This window comes from Onychostoma macrolepis, chromosome 25 (assembly GCF_012432095.1).
Source record: "Onychostoma macrolepis isolate SWU-2019 chromosome 25, ASM1243209v1, whole genome shotgun sequence".
NCBI classification, from domain to species: domain Eukaryota; kingdom Metazoa; phylum Chordata; class Actinopteri; order Cypriniformes; family Cyprinidae; genus Onychostoma; species Onychostoma macrolepis.
This window is the reverse complement of record NC_081179.1, coordinates 127,624-148,780: the sequence shown is the minus strand read 5'-3', so window position 1 is coordinate 148,780 and position 21,157 is coordinate 127,624. Positions and strand designations below refer to the sequence as shown.

The 21,157-nt window shown below is 37.5% G+C and overlaps 1 protein-coding gene across 1 annotated transcript in view; it reads left to right on the top strand.

The window, feature by feature from the left end:
- Positions 1–21,157, top strand: part of LOC131534183 (neuronal cell adhesion molecule-like) — a 66,889-nt gene that overhangs the window by 35,281 nt on the left and 10,451 nt on the right. Inside the window, 25 exon segments of the mRNA XM_058766881.1 lie at positions 2,197–2,375; positions 3,254–3,271; positions 3,591–3,696; positions 4,702–4,775; positions 4,778–4,897; positions 5,937–6,059; positions 7,566–7,736; positions 7,903–7,959; positions 9,304–9,415; positions 9,645–9,829; positions 10,584–10,715; positions 11,065–11,208; positions 11,469–11,580; positions 11,787–11,953; positions 12,983–13,130; positions 13,990–14,114; positions 14,796–14,825; positions 16,849–16,950; positions 17,034–17,231; positions 17,305–17,375; positions 17,946–18,171; positions 18,254–18,369; positions 19,239–19,443; positions 20,166–20,288; positions 20,917–21,093. Of these exon segments, the coding sequence (XP_058622864.1) occupies positions 2,291–2,375; positions 3,254–3,271; positions 3,591–3,696; positions 4,702–4,775; positions 4,778–4,897; positions 5,937–6,059; positions 7,566–7,736; positions 7,903–7,959; positions 9,304–9,415; positions 9,645–9,829; positions 10,584–10,715; positions 11,065–11,208; positions 11,469–11,580; positions 11,787–11,953; positions 12,983–13,130; positions 13,990–14,114; positions 14,796–14,825; positions 16,849–16,950; positions 17,034–17,231; positions 17,305–17,375; positions 17,946–18,171; positions 18,254–18,369; positions 19,239–19,443; positions 20,166–20,288; positions 20,917–21,093 (3,127 nt within the window). The 5' untranslated portion in view covers positions 2,197–2,290.

Sequence of the window (21,157 nt, the reverse complement as noted above, 5' to 3'; positions counted from 1 at the left end):
AAACAACACAAATGAGCAGAAGACAAAAGCAAGTGTCCTTGAGGCAGAAGATAAAGGCCAAGAAACACAAGAGTATCTTTAAACCATTCATCAAGTGTTTTCATGTTTCTCATCAAACTCCAGCAGAACCCTTTTTGATACGTTTCTCAGAAAACAAGACTTTGTATCTAGATTTGCTATTAATATTAATATTAGCTGTTAGTATATATGGCTTTATGTGAGTATGTGTAAGGTATACGGGTGAAATTGAACATGCACACAATAGTTTTTAATTAGTGTTAGTAATTATAGATGAGGAATACAAATGATTAATCTTCAGATAAAAGCATCTCCTATATCAGTGTTTCTCAAAATCATAAATATATACAAATTTATAAATAATTTTAAAATAACAAATCTAAATAAAACAATTTCTTTTAAAAAACTATATTTTAAATAAAATATACAAATATTTTATTTGTTTAGCTGCATGTTATGTGACCATTAACCAACATAAAATTAAAATCAATGAATATTTCTAAAATAAAAAATGCTATTTTATTATTTTGAAATAAAATCTAAAATGATTGTATTTATTTAGCTGCATGGCGTCATCATTACCTGATATCAGAGAACCATGAACGTGTGTTGTGAAATGATTGAAATAATAAGAGCAGCAGACGCTCATCAAACACTGAACTCGGTCAGCGCTGGTGTTTTCATAAAGCGCCGGGCTGATTCATACACACACCATTCATATGATAAACACAGCCATTATTTGCATTCCGCCTCCGCAATTATAAAATCTAATGAGGGCTGATGGGAAACGTCTGCTGGAATGTCTTTGTGTGTTTGCGTCACAGAGACGAGGAGCGGATCGCCACAGTCTCCGACGATATCAGAGCAATAAACAACTTTAACTGGAAATAAGAGGACAATTAGAGTCTGATGTGTGTTTGACTCGCTCGAGCGTCGAGGATTGACTCACAGACTGGCAACAGAGCAGCGCTCACACGCGCACACACACACACACACACACACACACACACGTTTATTTATTTAATATTTCCCGCAGATCATGTCTGGTGTGTGTTCTGGTTGTTTCAGCTCTGTGTGTTTGAGAACATCACTCCTGTGATCGCTCGGTGTTCGTTTGGTTCGGTCTGGCAGCGATTACGAGCGCCTGTGATAATATGAGCTGTAATTATGAACACATTTACAGCTCGGCGTTATGATGGATCTGCTGTGCTGTTTCAGACGTGTGGAGCTCATGAACAGATGAACGAACGTTTGAGCATAACTGAGCAAATCTCAGACAATTGATTCATTTGTACTCCAAATTTCCAGTGTTTTGAGGCATTGACAGTGTTTGTAAATGTGACCCTGGACCACAAACCCAGTCATAAGGGTCAATTTTTTTAAATTGAGATTTATACATAAATCTGAAAGCTGAATAAATAATCTTTCCATTGATGTATGGTTTGTTAGGATCGGACAATATTTGTCTGAGATACAACTATTTGAAAATCTGGAATCTGAGGGTGCAAAAAAATCTAAATATTGTTGTTCAAATGAAGTTCTTAGCAATGCATATCACTAATCAAAAATTAAGTTTTGATATATTTACGGTAGGAAATGTACAAAATATCTTCATGGAACATGATCTTTACTTAATATCCTAATGATTTTTGGCATAAAAGAAAAATGTATAATTTTGAGCCATACAATGTATTGTTGTCTATTGCTACAAATATACATGTGCTGCTTATGACTGCTTCTGTGCTGCAGGGACACACATGTGTTTTATTTTGAATGTTTTAGCGTGTTTGGCCGTCACAGACATGTTCAAACATCTGATTCACATGATTGGTTCAGTTCTATTCTAAATTTCTTTGAGGCATCATCAGTGTTTTCATTTGAAGATTGTATAATATTTGTGTTTGAGTTTGTGCTCCAGAGCTCAGTGTGTAGTACACGCGTGTTCATATCGATCAGACTCGTGTGTGACTGTGTATTGATCTCTGCAAACGTTACATCAGTGATATTCCTATAAATAACCCAACCTTCAGAGCCACTGATCTGGAGCCAGTGTTATTTTACTGTCATTGACACACAATCATAGTTTTATATATAATACTATACATTGATTAGAATATATTTAGATATAAAACACTACTAGTGTTTATTATGTGTGTGAAATGAATCTGTGTGTTTCAGTGTTGTGTGTGTCTGTGAGCCGCTGCAGTCCTGATCACGCTTGAGGGCGGGGCTAAACTCACTCCAGACGCAGCTCATTGGTCACGAGGCCGTGATGGACAGGCAGAGGGACGGCCCATTGGCCCTGCTGCTGCTCTTCCTGGGTCACATGATCACGGCGCTGGAGGTTCCTCTGGACCGTACGTAACCACACACACACAGCACATATATAATACACTCAGGGCGGATCTAGGGTGAGGAGATACCCAGGACTTATCCAGGGATTGTGCATTAATGCACAAGCTTCAAGGGCCTGAAGCCCAGGGGCCTACACTGGAAAGAGGGTCCACTGGCTGCAGGGAAATTATGTTTTTCAAGTAATTATTTATATGACAACAGCATTCTGTAGTCAAACTCACACACTCATTTTCAGCCTGGTTGTTTTAGCCTATGTAGTGAATCATCCCTGTAAACTCACATTTTTGGTGGCATTTTCCTTTCATTTTACATCCATATAAAGCCTGTACTAACGTAGTGTTTATGTAACGGCTATATAGTTCTGCTGTTCCACAAGCGCCACCTTGTGGCAAAGAGTGAATTTGCATATTCACTTCACTTCAGTTTTGAATTTTGGCATTGCTTGTAATGATTTTAAAAAGCAGGTATAGTGTGTGAAACAGAGCTTTTCGAAACTCTAATCAGTTAAACCACTGCATCACAAAGATTCATTGTTTCGAATATATCTGTGCGCGCTCCTCATCTTCATCATGTACTCGTGTGCGTGAGAGAAAGAGAGACACTGTTTAATTTAAAGGTAATGACACATGCTGCAATAAAATGTTCATTTTTTCATTTTACGTATTTATTAAACTAGAAATGATCGTTTGAACATCAGTTTCTTCATGCTGTAATATTTTTCACAAATCAAGAAATAGCTAAAAACCAGTGTGCGCACGCTGGGAATGATATTTCCGCAGATAAGCAGCAGGTAGGGTTAATTGTCCACACAGAACACAGTCAGTATGAGAGATGTGATGTTGCTGATGTACTGAAAGTCTGTCTGTGTGATTCTCTTCAGCTAAACTTCTGGAAGAGCGTAAGTTCTTCACCTGCTGTCCTGAAAGACGTGTGCTGTGAACTGAGCTTGTTATTTCCTTTAGTTTGCGTATGATATGGTTTTATTGCTGTGTTTGCATGCTGTTCGTACGGCACGACTGCTGCTTCAGTTCTTTTGTAGAGGAAATTTGACAGACTCATTAATACAGCATTGATTTATAGAAATAAAAGAGTGTTTGAGTGCATGTGCTGCAGTAGATTGATGTGTGGTGTTATCATGTTTTGCATGTCGATGGATCCTGTGTGTGTGTTTCTCTGATTGGCTGTAACTGATCTCTTCTGTGTCATGTGACCCTCAGTGCCGCAGCCTCCCACAATCACCCATCAGTCACCGAAGGACTACATCGTAGATCCGCGCGAGAACATCGTCATCCACTGCGAGGCCAAAGGCAAACCGCATCCCAGGTGAGAAACCTGTCTGAGCTCGTCATTAATAATCTTCATTTCATTCATAATTCTATGATCAACCGTTGTTTCCACGTCTAAGACGAGACGAAGGTAAACACTACTGTTTTTACTATTATTAAAGGGATAGTTCACCCAAAAATTAACATTCTGTCCTCATTTACTCATGCTCATGTCGTTCCAAACCTGTATGTGTTTCTTTCTTCTGTTGAACACAGAACAAGTTATTTTAAAGAATAATGGCAACCAAACAGCTGACGGTAGCCATTGACTTTCATAGTATGGAAAAAGTTACTATTGAAGTCAATGGCTACCGTCAACGTTCTTTTGTGTTCAACAGAAGAAACTCATACAGGTTTGAAACAACATGAGTAAATGATGACATCATTTCATTTTTGGGTGAACTATCCTTTTTACATGAAATAGTATTGATGGAAAAAGAGGAGACTGAAATGTAGTTTTTAAAAATATGAAATTTACCAAAATCTCTCTTTATCAACAAAATAAAAGGAGAAAAAAAAAACACATTATAGACTTTTTAAGCTTTCCAGATGGAATTTTTATTAGGAATCATTAGGTATTATTCAGTTTTGATAGAAGCTTCTTGTTTTACTACTTGTCGTTATGTAAATTATGGTAATTTTTATGATAAATATAATAAATCAATAAACTAGACCATGCATGTGAGTTCACACTTTCTTAATTTGCCATAATCCTGATGAAATGACAACAATAGATCAGTAATCATAAATATAATCATAATTATCAGTTTAACCATCATGCAGCATGACTAAAAAGTGATATTTATGATGATAAAATATGATTTTAAAATATATACATATAAATATAATTTTTAAGTTTTTATTGACTAAAACAAGACTAAAAATGTCCAGTCTTTTGTCGACTAAAACTTGACTGAAAAACATAAGGTTGACTAAGTATTTGACATTTGACACAGATCGCTGACAGAATTAACTCACGCTTTGCTGTTCTCCTCGCCCTCAGCTTCTCATGGACCAGGAACGGGACGCATTTTGACATCGATAAGGACCCTAAAGTCCTGATGAAGCCTCGCTCAGGACGCTGGTGATGGACATCAGCGGAGGAGAGAGGACCGAGGCGTACGAGGGCGTCTATCAGTGCTCCGCTCACAACGAGCTGGGCACCGCCGTCTCCAACAGCATCTTCATCCGCCAGTCCAGTACGTCAGCTCAGTCACATCACAGCTTCCACAGTCTCATCTGCCTCTGTTTAACCGTCTTATCTCTCACTGTTCTGTGTCGTAAGACGTTCTCAGCATCCTCAGAGATCTGATATTCGGAGGTAAATCTCAACGTTTGACTGTGATGCATGCGACGGCTCAATCCTGCAGACGGATCCTCATAGTGTTTAGTTCTCTCTCCTCAACACTTTCCACTCACCACTTCTCATCTCCGGTTGAAAAACCTGAGTTTAAAGGGATAGTTCACCAAAAATGAACATTTGCTGGTAACTTACTCACTCTCAAGCCATCCGAGATGTAGCTTACTTGTTTTTTCTTCAGGAGAACAGAAAAGACGATTTTTAGCTCTTGGTCTTTGGTGATTCATATAATGCAAGTCAATAGGTACCAGCATTTTGAGAGTAAAAAAAAACATATCAGGCAACACAGAATTAATCCCCATGGCCCCTTATGATATACTGAGGTCTTATGAAGCGAAGCGATCCATTTGTGCAAGAAACTGAACATTATTTACAACATTATTACTGTAATCCAGAGCCTCAGACAAATGATCCGGAGTGATGTCTGGTTCACGAACGAATCATTCTTTTGAATCAGTTCTTGTTGGTGAACTAGTTTAACCAGTTCATCAAATCAGACTGAACCGTCCGATCTTCAAAACTCACTTTTGTAATAATGCTGTAAATAAAGTTCAGTTTCTTGCACAGACCAATTGTTTCACTTCATAAGACCTCAATAGATCATCAGGAGCCACATGTATTCATTTTGTGTTGCCTGATACGTTATTTTTTTTAATCTTAAAGTGACGATAGCTGTTAACTTGCAATTTATGAATCAAAGACCACGGTTTCAGTTAAAAATCTTCCTTACTGTTCTACAGAAGAAAAAAGTCACCTTCATTCTGAATGGCCTGAGAGTGAGCAAATTAACAGCGAATGTTCAATATCTGGGTGAACTGTCCCTTTAAGCTTCACCTTCACAGTTGTGTTGAGTCAAGCGATCGTTCCTGTTTCTGCAGGATCTCCTCTGTGGTCTAAAGAGAGAATCAGTCCAATGATTGCAGAGAAGGGACAGTCTTTAATTCTGCACTGCCGCCCCCCCGCCGGCCTCCCGCCACCCATCATATTCTGGATGGACAACAGTAAGTCAAATGAAAATTCACCTATTTTCTACATGCATGTTAGTGAGCATATATAAATGTTTCGATCTCGTAATGTTGAATTAAACTGGATCTTCAGTGTCAGTCTCCCTCTGGTGATGTATGCTGGACTTCTCCAATCATTTAGTGCTAAACTCCTAAGCCCCGCCCCGGCTAAAGTGCCACGCCCACAGCTCAACAGCCAATTAGTGACAGATTAACAGAACCAAGTCCCGCCCTTTTTTCATTAATCCGTGACACTCAGATGTACGCCACAATACGGAAGAAGAGATCTGATGCTATTTTCACTTAATTGCGAATTTCATTCACAATAATGAAACTCATTAATATTTCAGATTTTTGTATCAGCAGAAACCTGCTGGATTCACAAAAATTAATCAATTATCCATTCATACATGCATCAATAGCATAAGAAAAACTAAGTGTGTACACTTCAGAAACATACTATACAAAAATTATACAAAACAATTGTAAAAAAAAACATTCCTCTAAAGAGACATAATCATCAAGGATGTATAAATAAATATTAAATATAATCATTTTGTTTATATTTTTGCATAATATTTGTATTATTCATGAATGTTAGTGTACACACTTGATGCATGTGTGTTTTAAGTCAACTTTATTAGATGCATTACAGTAAAAATATGTCTATATATAGGATCAGGATTGCTATTGTCTGTTATGACCTGATGACAGTGTGAATCAAAAACATTTTGTACTTTGCACTGAGGACTTTTTTTTGCAACTTTTTGGCCTCTTAATAAAGTGTTTTTTTGTGAGATGTTTTCTTCCAGTGTGCGTGATCTCCTCTCTTTGTTGAATTGAGTTTTTTGAGCTTAGGCATTAAAGTATTTGTTATCCTGCCGACTTCTTCAGAATTTGCTACTTAAGATAAATTCCAAGAAGTTCTCAAGACGTGCAGTTGTTGAAAAAAGTCTTATGAAGTTCTGAATATTTTTCTTAAGAATATTTAAAAACATTTTTAAGAAGAAAATGACTATGATTGTATAGCAGGTCTCAACAAAGACTTGCTGATAAACTCAATGAAAAACACCTCGAAGGCTGTGTTTTTGCACAAAATTTAAGAAAATAGCAGATAAGAAAAATGTTATTCTTTAGAATGCTTTGTGAGTCCTGATAATATATATATATATATATATATATATATATATATATATATATATATATAGTTTTTATTTTGCCAGCATGTTTCAGTTTGGATCTTGTTTGTATTTAAACAAGTTTCTTATGAAAATCTGTGCGCTGAGGCACGTTGGCAAAATAAACCGTATTATTCTTTTCAGTTCCACTTTCTGATTTTGACTCCTTCACTCACACAGTAAAATGTTTGTTATTGCTCTGCATGCAGCTTGTTGATTTTGTAAAGCGGCACCAGAATAACCCTACAGAACCGGATCAGGTGTGTGATGTGTTTCAGAAGACGCTCGGTTCAGATCACACTCATGTCTGTCTGTGTCTGCGCAGATTTCCAGCGTCTGCCGCAGAGCCGGCGTGTGTCTCAGGCTCTGAACGGAGATCTCTACTTCTCCAACGTCCAGCCGGAGGACTCCAGGAGCGACTACATCTGCTACGCCCGCTTCCCGCACACGCAGACCATCCAGCAGAAGCAGCCCATCAGCGTCCGTGTGCTCGACAGTGAGTCTGCTGTGAATGAACACTATTGAGCGGAGATGATGTAAAGCCCCCGAGCGAGCGTCCATTCATCACGCTAATGCACTGAGAAACAAAGAGAGCTCTTTGAGCTGTGGGACACTTCTGTCTGCATGTCTTTGATTTGTGTTGTTGTTTTGTTGTGTTTCAGTGGATTCACTCAATGACACAGTGGCAGATTATTTCAATGACACTGATTTGTTTAGTGGTGAGTGATGGCGCCCCCTAGTGACCCTCCTTTAACAACCCCTCGTCCTGCCGGTTGACCAACACCCGGTTTACTCTAACCTCACCCGTACTCCCTCATTCACGCACAAATCCGTCTTTTATTAAAGCCCTGGTTTCCTGGACTAATCGATCTCAGATCTCTAATCGATCATATCTTCTGATTTAGAAACTCAATGATCTTATATCAAACTTTGGGAAGTTTGTCTCTCTCTGTTCGTTAATCATCACCTCATTCTGAACTCTGTTTGTCTCTTTATCTTCCTGATTTCTGTTATTCCCGTGTTGCTTTTCATTTAGTTCTTCTAAACCTTGATTAGTTCTCTTCATATTAAATCAGTTTATTTCACGTTTATTTGTACTTCTATTCAAAGCAGCTTCACGGAAAGGTTTGTTTCATTGTTTCAATCATGAAGCTGTTTTCAGTCAAAGCTGAGCATATTAAAGTGTCAATATGCAAATAAATAAAGTAAAATGTCAATATGGCAGTAATATACAGTTATGTGGTTACCCTCATGCATTCAGTTAACCCTTGTGCTGTTGTAATTTGGTGTTTCTGGTCAAAAATGACTGGCTTTTCAAATATTGCTCTCATTACGCTGTAGTATCAGTCAACTCGTTTGCTTTCAATCAGCACAGGTTTTGTATTTCTTTTTGAACTGGTTGATCATAAGATTCATTGATCTCAGTTTTTGAGTGAAAAACAAACAAAACAAAAAAAACATTGCTTGTGGATAATTTGGGCAATATTCACTAAAAAAACTGAGATCCCAGATCAATGAGGCCTACAGTCAATCAATTCCAAAATTGAAAGAAAAGAAGCTGATAAAGCGATTTAATCTAATATTTGGCAAAAATATAATACAAGAAGATATTTCTTGTAGGTCAGTCATTTTTGAAAAAAAAACATGGAAAATTGAGAAAAACATAAAAAAAATAATAATAATTACCAAAAAATTAAATATATATAAATATAAAATAATTTTGGCGGGGATGTTGTTATTCCCTGTGTGAGCAAAGTCAGTGAGTTTTAATTCAATGTGACTAATGAAAATAAAATCCTCTCTGGGTGAAACGCAACATAAGGGTTAAAAGACAAAACAAATGTTACAACTAATGAATGAATAGAATATTAGGCTAATATTTGACAGTTTTGTATGTTGATCCAAAGCTGGCGTCATTATGAAATATAAAATACTACAGTAAATAGGGATGCTGCGGTGTTAAATACGATATAAACTACTGTCTAGTGTGTAAGCAGCAGGAGTGTGTGTGTGTGTGTGTGTGTGTGACTGACTCGGGATCTCACTGAGAGTGTTTGTTTCAGATAAACCCGCAGAAGAGCGAGCGCCGGTCTTCATGGTTCCCAGCGAGACCGTCAGCTCTAAAATGGTTCTGAGAGGAGAGGTTCTAGAGATGGAGTGCATCGCTGACGGCCTGTGAGTTCAGATCCTCTCATCTGTGTTCACACGTTTGGTTTAAATGATTGTGAAATATGATTTTTTCATTTTGGACATGTGCATTCCTGTAGCTCAAACAGTAGACGGTGGCACATGGGTTCGATTCCCAGGGAAGGCATGAACTGCTGAAATGCAATGCACCTTTGTTTGCGTTGGATAAAACAGGGTTTCTGTGTTGACCTGTAATGTCCCTCATATTCCCGTTCAGTCCCACTCCTGCGGTCTCATGGGTTAAACGCAACGGTGAGATTCCCAGCGGACGAGCGTCCTTCCTGAACTTCGATAAGACTCTGCGGATCACGGATGTGTCGGAGGCGGATGCTGGAGAATATCGCTGCATCGCCAAGAACCGGCTGGGCTCTGTTCACCACACCATCAGAGTCACGGTTAACGGTGAACACACAGTCCTGTCCAACACGCTCCACAGACAGCCCTGATTCACAATAAAGCTCGGTTCCGTCCTCAACATCATCGCTTGCAGTCCTGCTTAAATTTGGAGAATGTTAAACTCACGTCAGACTCTTTGATATTTGGATATTTTTCACTGAAGACAACCAATCTGTTATCTAAATTCCTTTTAATTCACTTGTGAACACTCATATTTCTATTAATACTTTTTAAGAATAACTTACTCTCGCTTTGAACAAAACTGACCGTCATTTTAAATATTGAATAGAAGAAAACCAACCGATATTTAATTAACCGATATCTTAATTTAACAAAACAGACTGATATTTAAGTCTCTCAATAAAACAATACTGGCCAATATTTAAATAATTTAGCAAGACAGACTGATATTTAAGTACCTTAATTTAACAAAACAGACTTATATTTAAATACCTTGAAATAATAAAACGAACCGATATTTAAATTTGTTAATAGAAGAAAATAGAAATAGAGAAAAATAGAAATAAATAGAAAAAAAAAACATATTTAAATATCTTAATTTAACAAAACGGACTGATATTTTTAATCTCTACTGACCAAATTTTCTTCTCTTAGTAGAAACAAAAATAGGCTACATTTAAATATCTTAAAAGAATAAAACTTACCAATATTTTAATTTCTTAAAGGAACAAAACCAATCCACAGTTTCTTTTATAGATTATCATGCGTAATGCTCATGTGGCTGTTGTGTTATTGGCAGCGGCTCCGTACTGGATCAGCGCTCCCAGGAATCTGGTTCTGGCTCCGAAGGAGATGGGCAGCATCACGTGCCGGGCCGCCGGACACCCCAAACCCAGCATCCGCTGGCTGGTGAACGGTCTGCCCATCGAGGGTCAGTGACTGTGTGTGTGTGTGTGTGTGTGTGTGAGAGAGAGCTGCTTCAGCACTGTGTGTGTGTGTACCTGTTTTTCTATTCAGGTGGAGACTTAAACCTGAATACACACAGACTCATGGGGACTCGTGTCACGGGCAAACATGCTAATAAATCACACGGAATGAAGTCTTTTGAAAATCTAAAAATGCCTGTAGTTTCCTGTAAGGGGTAGGTTTAGGTGTAGGGCAATAGAATATACGGTCTGTACAGTAGAGAAACCATTACGCCTATGGAAGTCCCCACAAGGATAGCAAACCAGACATGAGTGTGTGTGTGTGTGTGTGTGACGCTGTGTTGTTGCTGACAGACGCTCCTAAAGACTCCAGCAGGAGAGTGGAAGGAGACACCCTCATATTTTCCGAGGTTCAGACGGGATCCAGCGCTGTTTACCAGTGTAACGCCTCCAACCAATATGGATACTTGCTGTCCAACGCATTCGTCAACGTACTGGGTGAGAAAATAAGAAATAATACACACGTCTGTTCATGGGAGAATCATGTATCATGAATCAAATAAAGCCTGAAGTGTTTGGCACCTTTAAGCTTTGCTGCATTCTGACATTATTTTTGTGACAACAAAGCACTTAAACACCAGTCCTGATTCAATTCATCAGAAAAAAAAAAGTGAACTTATTGTCCTAAAATATTGATAAAATATTAAATATAAAGTAAAAGTGGAAGTGATGATCATGTGACGTTGTTTGTGTTCCAGCGGAGCCGCCCAGAGTCTTGACGCCACCTAATATAGTCTATCAGGTCATTATGAACAAACCTGCGCTGCTGGAGTGTGTGACGTTCGGCTCGCCCGTCCCGACCATCACATGGTGTGTGTGTGTGACTGTTTACTGGAGCTTTTCATTTTAATTGGCCTTCATTAGAGAACTGCAGGCCTGATTTTGCTGCAGTGCATTGTGGGCCGTCTCTCATGATTTACTTTGGCTGTGGAAATTGTTTACTGCAAATTTCAGGCCAGTTGTTATCAGTCTGTCCATATATAAACCTCAGTGCATGATGGGATTGTGTTTACCAGGTTTAAGGACAGCCGCTCCAGCATGTTGGAGGGAAATGCTTATGTCTTCCATGAGAACGGAACGCTGGAGATCCACATGTCTCAACCCATAAACAGCGGGAAATACACCTGCGTGGCCAGGAATAACCTCGGCATATCGGAGAACCACATCTACCTGGAGGTCAAAGGTGAGAGATTCAGCGCCGTTCAGTCCTCTAGATCAGGGCTTTTCAAACTATAAAAAAAATAAAGAAAAACTGATAATGTAATAATAATAATAATAATAATAATAACTAAAACTAAAATAATAATAATAATAAAACTGATTTAAAGAAATAAATTATAAAAATACATTTAAATAAATAACTAAATATTAAAACAGATTTAAATGAATCATAAAATGGATTAAAATAAATTTTGATGATTTATTTAAATGATAAAATATTATTAAACTAACTAAAGTAAAACTAATATTAAAATAAATTATAAAAATAATTAAATATTTTAAAAACAATGTTTTAACTTAATACATTATAAAATATTATTTAAATAAATAATAAACTGATTTATATAAATACATAATTATTGATGATTTAAATAAATCAATAAATTATTAATGATGATATAAATAAAAAATGATGAAACATAAAAATAAACAAAGAAATAAATAATGTAACCATATGAAATAATGTACAATATAACTAATTTTTCAAATAATGTTTTACACATTTTTTTTCCAAAGCATAATTTTAGTTTTTATACATGAAAATATATAGCTGCCTTTTAAATTTTAGGTTGGGGATAATTATATTTGGGGGTCCGTGGCATCTTGAAGATTGAAAGCCTCTGGTCTAAATAGTTCTGTTGTGAGAGTGTTTCAGTGCGTGCTCATGCTGCACTTTTATATTGAACAGACATGGATATTGGTCTTAATGGCTCCAGTATCCCATCATGCATCGTGTTTAGTGGCTCCAGGCCTTAGCTTGCATGTTTTTCACTCTTCAAACGGCACTTAAGTGCGTCTCTGAAGAGCACAACAGGAAGTGTGCTATATTCAGGGCATTAGGAAACGATCCATCGGTGGATCATCAGACCTGATGAGAGATGGAAACTCACAATAAACGTTGCTTTGTGAGACGTTATCAGGGTCTAAACCTCTGGTTTGACTGGATGAGAATGTGCTGAGGTTTGCTCACCTGTAACGTCTCTCTCTTCAGAGCCCACGAGGATCCTGAGGCCGCCGGAGTACCGGGTGGTCCAGAGGAAGCGGGATGTGGTGTTCGAGTGTAAAGCCAAGCACGACCCGTCTCTCGTGCCCACCATGACCTGGCTGAAGGATGACGGAGAGCTGCCTGATGATGAGAGGTTTGAGAATCACACAATCACACACTGTCTGATCATGTCATAATCTGATGATGTTTTCACCTTTCAGCTCACTTCATCACATCTCACCATGCTTAACTCTTGTATTGGGTTATTTTCCGGGTGAAGATTACTGATCAATGCAATCCACCAACAATTACACTATGAAAAACAAAAAAAAGTGGTAAAAACATATTAATACTTCTCACACATTACACACATTTTTTTATTTTTTTTATTTCATTCCATCATTTTATTTATTTTAATTGTATTTGTTTAAATTTATTAAAGTTTTTAAACTTCATTTTTATAAGCTGTGAATATTATAACTCCAATATAATATTTGTGTGGAAACAGCGAGATTATGGGTTCAATTTCCAGCAAACTGAAAATGCATGAACTGATAATAAATATGCACATTTAGTTTCAAGGATAAAGGCATCTGCCAAATGCAGAAATGTATTGACAATCAGTTCATTTTGATATATATATTTTTTGCATTTAACCATGAAATATCCAAGTTATAATCATATTATATATTCCATACACTCATTCCACAACATTTCAGAGTGTCGAAACTTTGCTGGTGTGGTTAAAGCCATCTGGTAGTTAACAAGGGTTAAAGCCATCTGGTAGTATTTCCCTGAAATGAGCAACAAAATGTTTTATATTTTTGTCTTTAAAACACTTTTAGGTGAGTAACAGTTTAAGCAGGTGTTGTAGAAATGAGAAACATTGACAGGTGAAGTGTGCAGATTTGAATGTTTTTAGTCTTTAGAGTCTCTGCTGATGAAACAGCTCTGAAGCATCAGCGCTAATGTACTGTGAGGAGCCGGTCTGAGGGTTTTGTGTCTGATAACAGGTTTAGAGTGGACTCGGACAGTCTGACCATCACAGATGTCACAAAGAGCGATGCAGGGACATACACGTGTATCATGAACACCACGCTGGACCAGGACTCGGCCAGTGCTCAGCTCACAGTGGTCGGTGAGTGTTTGTGTGCTAACCGAAGGACTAGATCCAGTGTCTCTGGATTCATTCAGATACGAGGGATTTTATTGACAGAAAATCCAACTAACAAAATAATAATAATAATAATAATAATAAGTTTAAGCTAACTAAATAGATAAATATATCTATATTTTTTAAAATAAGCATTATTTAAATAAGTAAATCTAAATGAATTAAAATACAAATAGAAAAAAACTTGAAAATGGAGAAAAACATAATAGAAAACAAGGAGATAAATAAAAAGTAAAATAAAATAATTTAAATAAAAAAATCTGAATTTGTTTAAATAAATAAATATTAGTTATAAATGAATTAATAAATAAATAATAGTTGATTTAAAATCAATAAATCAAAATAAAAAAAACTATATTTTAAAATATTAACAGAAAATCCAACTGAAAACGAGATTATCTAAATAAATAACAATTGATTGAATAAAATAATAAAAACAATGACTTAAATAACAAGCAGTTGATTGAAATCAATAACTAAAATATAAATGCAATTTAAAAATGTATAAATAAAAATTAAAATAAATAATTAACAGCAAATAAACATCGACAGAATAGTGCATTGTAGAATTATTTTAGCTAGAAGTGTGTAATTTTCTGTAAATTAACGCATCTCTTCCTCACTCCTCTAACCCCTCCCACTCAGGGGCCCCGCCCACTCCTGCAGTGATCTACGGTAAACACACAGTACATCACATCCCATAATGCCCTGGGCTTGTGTGTGGTGAGGTTCATGGAGCATGCTGTTGTGTGAATCGTTCTGTTGATTTCCACATGAAGGCATCTGTAGAGTTTGCATGACTCATCACGTGAATGCACTTTAATTTGTGGGTGTGCAGACATGCAGCTGATGATGTCATCATGCAGCATGTGCTTGTCTGATCATGTGATCACGAGTTGATGAATTGATTCATGTTTGTGAAAGCACTTAGTACTGCATGCTGTCATTAAAAAAAGCAAAGTGTAAATCCAGAACTCTTTTCTCTGAGATCAACAAACTTGTCAAACCAACATCTCTACAGACATTTTTCTACAGTAAATTTACAGTATCTACCTGTCTTTCTCTTCATTTGCTTCCCCAGAATTCTCTACTTCCAAGCTAGACTTTTTATTCACTAATACATCTGAGATTGAATGGATGATTGTTAAATCAATTTCTGTAATTGTGTTGATATTGGATCAGCTCAGCTTGATTCAGTACCAACACACACAGTCAAAAACATTCTGCCTTATCTTTTTTTAGCTATCATCCACACGATAAACAGATCCCTTGCTACTGGACTACAAATAGTTGCTGTAATCCCAGTGCTTGATAACACAGTCCTGAGTAACTGTAGACCCATATCCAACCTCCCCTTTATGTCTATTAGAAGTATTAGAAAAGGGACAAATTTGTCTCATTTGGGCAAACCCAGTCTGAGAATTTGAGTCTGGTTTTCATCCTCTTCACAGTACAGATACTGCACTTTTAAGAGTAGTGAATGACCTTTGACTCTGGTGCCCTCATCTTTCTGCTCCTATGATCTGAGTGCAGCTTTTGATACTTCTTTCCATTCAGCATTCTATCTCAACTGTCTGCTATTGCCAGATCTTGTTTCCCGTGGTGTACCTCAAGGTTCAGTTCTCGGTCCACTTCTGTTTCTAATTTATATGCTTCCTCTTGGTCAGATCATTCAGCCTCATGGTCTGAACCTCCATATTTATGCTGATGATGCACAAATCTATCTTCCTGTACAGACCAATTCTGTTTTTCCTCCCATTTCCATCACTTCCTGCCTATGAGATCTCAAACCATGGATGCTGAAAACTTCTTAAAACTGAATGCTGACAAAACAGAAATCCTTTTAGTAGGCCCTAAATCCCTTATCTCCTCCTAAAATGAATCTTCATTCACATAATGATGGAGTTACGGTAAATTATTCACCCATTGTATGGAATCTTGGGGTATTATTTGATCCCAAATTATGCTTTGACAATTAGTACCTCACATCTGCCAGTTTGTTAAATCTTGTTTTTCTACCTTCGCAAAATTGTTCATATATGACCTTTGCGAAATCACAAAGATGCTGAAACTGTTATCCATGCATTAACCTTGCATCTGAACTATTGTACAGTAACTCTTTGTTTTGGTGCCAACCCACTAAAGCCCTTAATTGCTTGCAACTAGTTCAATACTCTGCTGCTCATGCCCTTACATTGAAAAAGAAATCAGCTCACATCACTCCTTCAGCACTGCACTGGCTCCTTTTCTTTCTTGTCCTAGTTTTTAAGCCTACCATTTAGGACCATCATATCTTACAGAATTAATACACCCTTACGTTCCTGCCTGCAGAGATCTACTCTGAGATCCAGTTCTGAGAATTAGTTTGAAATACTCAAGATGTTGGTAGGGTATTCAGCATTTCAGCTCCTAAGCTTTGAAATAAGCTGACTGAAAACCTCTGTGCTGTCTCCTCACTCGAGACTTTAAGACTGAACTAAATTCACAATATGTTTTATTGATTGTTTCTTTTCTGTTTTCATATCGGTTATTGTTATGTATGTTATATGATCACCGTCTGACTGCCTGTTCACAGTGTTGTCTTGATTATATAACTATATTATTTGTATTATGTTAAGTGTCCTTGGGTTTTCGAAGGCAATATAGAAATAAGATGTATTACTATATTATTATTTATTAGTGGTATTTAACTCTACAGAGCAGCCGGGAGCACCGTCCGATCTGGAGCTGACGGATCCGGGAGCGAGAAGCGTTCAGCTCACCTGGACACCTGGAGATGAACACAACAGCCCTATCAAGAGTATGACACACTTTTAAAGATCTTTACATTTCTGTTGGGTGTAAGGATGTTTTCTGAATGACCTTGTGTTCTTGCCGCGTCAGAGTTCCTGATCCAGTATGAGGACGCTCTTCACCAGAGCGGCGTGTGGCACAATCTGACGGAGGTTCCTGGAACCAAGACCACGGCTCACCTGAAGCTCTCTCCATATGTCCACTACAGCTTCAGAGTGCTGGCGCTCAATGATGTGGGCTTCAGCCGACCCAGCATGCCCTCGCGCCAGTACAGGACCAGCCCCGCAGGTATGGCACGCACGTGTTCACTATCACAATAGTGTTCATTCGCTCGCCTCTAACACATCTCTAATGCCTACAGCTCCTGACGAGAACCCCACAGAGGTCAAAGGTCACGGCACCGAACACAATAATCTGGTCATCATGTGGAAGGTTAGACGCTGATTATTAATAAACACCTCATATGATGATATACATTATCATTTTTCCTAATTTCAGTTTTTGTTGAATTAATTTTGGTGAAATAAATTCATATTTTGTTTAATTGAAATTATGATTTAACTTTATTAATAGTGTATTAATTGCACTTTATCAGTAGTTTAAAAAAAAAAAAAAAATTATTAGGGCCCTGTGAAATCTGTTTCATTTTTCAAACAGTGGTAATCAAACGAAAGCATAAAACATTAAGGATTTATTTAATCTTTTAAAATGTAATCAAATGTAAATGTAACAATTCATTTTTTGTTATCAAACAAAGTGGCACAACAGAGGTTTACTGTCAAAATTAAAACATGGAGGAAGATGATGTGACATTCCTGAAAAAAAATTGAAATTATTTTTATTATTAATTTCAGAAGTTCATAATTTATTCGTGTTAAACCACTGTCTGTGTGTAACTGATGATAGTTTTCTCAAATGAATGGCTCTGTGGAGATGAAGTTCATGTGTGTATAAGCCGTTCTGTTGGATGCATGTAAACATGTTTGTGTTCGTGTTGGGCAGCCGCTGACGCCTCTGCAGGCCAACGGTCCCGGCCTGCAGTATGAGGTCAAGTGGCGTCAGCAGGACATGGAGAAGGACTGGACGTCGGTCAGTGTGGCTAATGTCTCTAAGTTCGTTGTGTCGGGGACACCCACGTTTGTGCCGTACGAGGTGTTGGTTCAGGCGGTGAATGATTATGGTCCCGGACCCAAACCCAGTGCTGTGATCGGATACTCCGGAGAGGACTGTGAGTGATGCTTTCAACGGTTCACATACCTTTATACGCTTGTCTAGCAGAATGCTGCTAATCCCAGAATGCATCTGTGCAGTTCCGTCGGCAGCTCCTAGTGATGTGCGGGTCCTGGTGCTGAACAGCACGCTGGCCGAGGTGCGCTGGAGCCCCGTTTCGTCCGAATCCGTGCGCGGGCGACTGCAGGGATATAAGGTACGACTCTCCTCTCATCATGTGACCTGCTGATACTCAGATTCAGGTACTCACTATTAATTGCAGATACTCACGATTAATCAAAGGTTATTTCTAAACATAATTATGAAAACAAGATAGTCAAGGTAAAATGATTATTGAACCACATTCTGTTTCTCAATTCTTAAATTATTATTAATGTTATTAATTTATCTAATTAAAATGTATTTTACTTTTTTTGTTGAATTATATATCTATTATAGATTTAACTGTATATTTATTATATCTTATGTTTAAAGTTGTAGTATTTTTGTCATTTTTATTCGTTTTTGTTTTTATGTCTGTTTATTTATTTTTTATTACATTTTAGTTTGTTTATTTATTTTTATTTATTTTTGTACTTTAACTTAAACTAAACAAAAATGTGAAATGTTACCTAGACAACTAGCTGAAATAAAAGTTTATTCTTTTAATATTTTATTTCATTTCAGTTAATGTTTATTTTATTTCAAGTAATGAAATTGTGTTTTTTTAATTTAGTTTTATTTAGCTATAATAACCCTGATCCACTGTTCAAAAATAGTTTTTAAAAATTCAACAAATGCATGACTTTTCCAAAGTCATTTAATAATCATCTCAGTATTGACCAACATAATCGTGATTGTGATTTTTGTGGTAATTAAGCAGCTGTAATTCACATTCACATTTACTAAATTTACATAACAATAAAATACATACAAGTCTAATGACACAATCTTTAGGATACACAAATGGACAAATAAAAACATTAAAATCATCACAGTATTCATCATGCTCATGCTGGGAGGATATGGAGAGTAGGTGGATGGTAGAAAGCCTTTAACGGAGGTTGCACTGTTGTCTGTGTGCAGGTGCATTACTATCGTGAGCGCAGTTTACACCGACACAACTCTCATCACGGCAAACAGAGGACTGAGATCTTCAGCCCCAACAAAACCAGCGGGAAACTGCCCGACCTGCTGCCCTACAGCGTCTACAACCTGCACGTGACGGCCTTCAACGGCCGAGGAGAAGGTCCTGCCAGCGTCCCGCAGCGCTTCGAGACGCCCGAGGGCGGTAAGAGCAGCGCCAACATTTCTACAACACTCAACAGAGGACACGATCAAAACTTTTCCATTAAAGGCTGATATTTAAATCCATTTCCTGAGGCATTTTGAACTTTATAAAGGCAACTTTTCATTCATTCATTTACATTTAAATTTTTGTTTAATACACATAATAAGAATAAGGCATTAAAGGGCTGTTACCAATCAAGTCAAATCAGACAAAATCCATCTTTGCAGTCCAGGGGCGGCACAGAATCTGCATCTGAAGTGGCATTTAGATGGATCATTACAACGGCATAAATAATGTTCTAAATACAAAATACAGTATATTAAATATAGAAAATAAAATTATGTGAAATATGAAACTAAAACCATCAGTAGGTGGCAACAAGTCACTGTCTTAATGAGTGAGTCATTGATTGATTGATTCATTCATTCAACTGATTCCTTCAAACAGCTGATTCATTCAAGAACAAAGCACCACTGTGTTGACTGGAGATGCAAACCTTCTGTTTGGAACAAAACGGTTGAAATTGACAATGTTATGTTTAAAATGTGTGTCGTTTATTGTTATCTTAAACTTAGGCTATGTTTTAATCTATTTATTTATTAATCACATACCACTGGATAAAATATTTAAAACCGGACTGTTCGACCTAAAGCTGTACAGATGGCCACACAGGTGCTACTATCATTTAACACGGATGTTGTGTGTTTGTGTTTGTGTTCCAGTTCCAGGCGCGCCGTCCTTCTTCAAGGTTTCTGCTTTAGATCTGGACTCTCTGACGCTGGAATGGGGTCCACCTCATGAGAGGAACGGCCGTCTGTCCGGATACACCTTCAAATATCAGACCGGTGAGAAAACCTGTGCAGCGTCACTGCGGTTAACTGCTTTAAGACCCGTTCACACCAGGAACCGTAACTACACTGCCTGCCAATGAGAAAGACGCACAATCGAATGTTGATCTAATGGTGTTTCCACAAGCTTATGCAGCATCACAGCATTTATCTCTATCAAGAGTTTCATTCATTTTTTGAGTTTAAAGAGTTTTAGTATAAACTTTTTTAAGAGTTGCATAAATTTATTTCTTGTACTGAAAATAGTAGACAAGGTTGTTTAAGGAATGAGAAGTTGCACACTGCATCAGTTTGGATTAAAATAATTGTTCTGAAAGTGATTCCAGTGATTACGGTTCCTCTGTTATATATCATTAGTGGTGGAGTGAACTTCAGTTTTCACATAGAGTTAAAACTTCATAGTTATTGTTTTTGGTGTGAATGTTTCCAGAATCTCTGCTATATTTTGAAGCTATTTTAAATGTACTGTTTTCATGTGTCGTACGTGTATATTTGAGTGTTCGTCCTTGTTCATGTTGCTCGAGTAAGTTTGAAGCAGCGAACAAATCAAATGATCTGTGAGCGTAGCTTATGATTGGGTAAAATAACGTGACCCCGCCCCTTTCCGCTCCTGTCCCGCCTCCAGTCGATAGCAAAAATGATTTGGGTCTGCTGGAGGAGCTGGATCTGCCGTCCAATCAGAGCAGCTTCACGCTGCAGAACCTCCCTCACAGCACACGCTACAAGTTTTATATCAGTGCCAGAACGCAGAGAGGAGTCGGTCCTGCGCTCACTGAGGAGGCCGTCACCATCCTAGACAGAGGTACGTACACTAGATAGGGCGCACAGCTGTTTCTGTAGTGTGTGTCAGTTTTATGTGTTTTCTG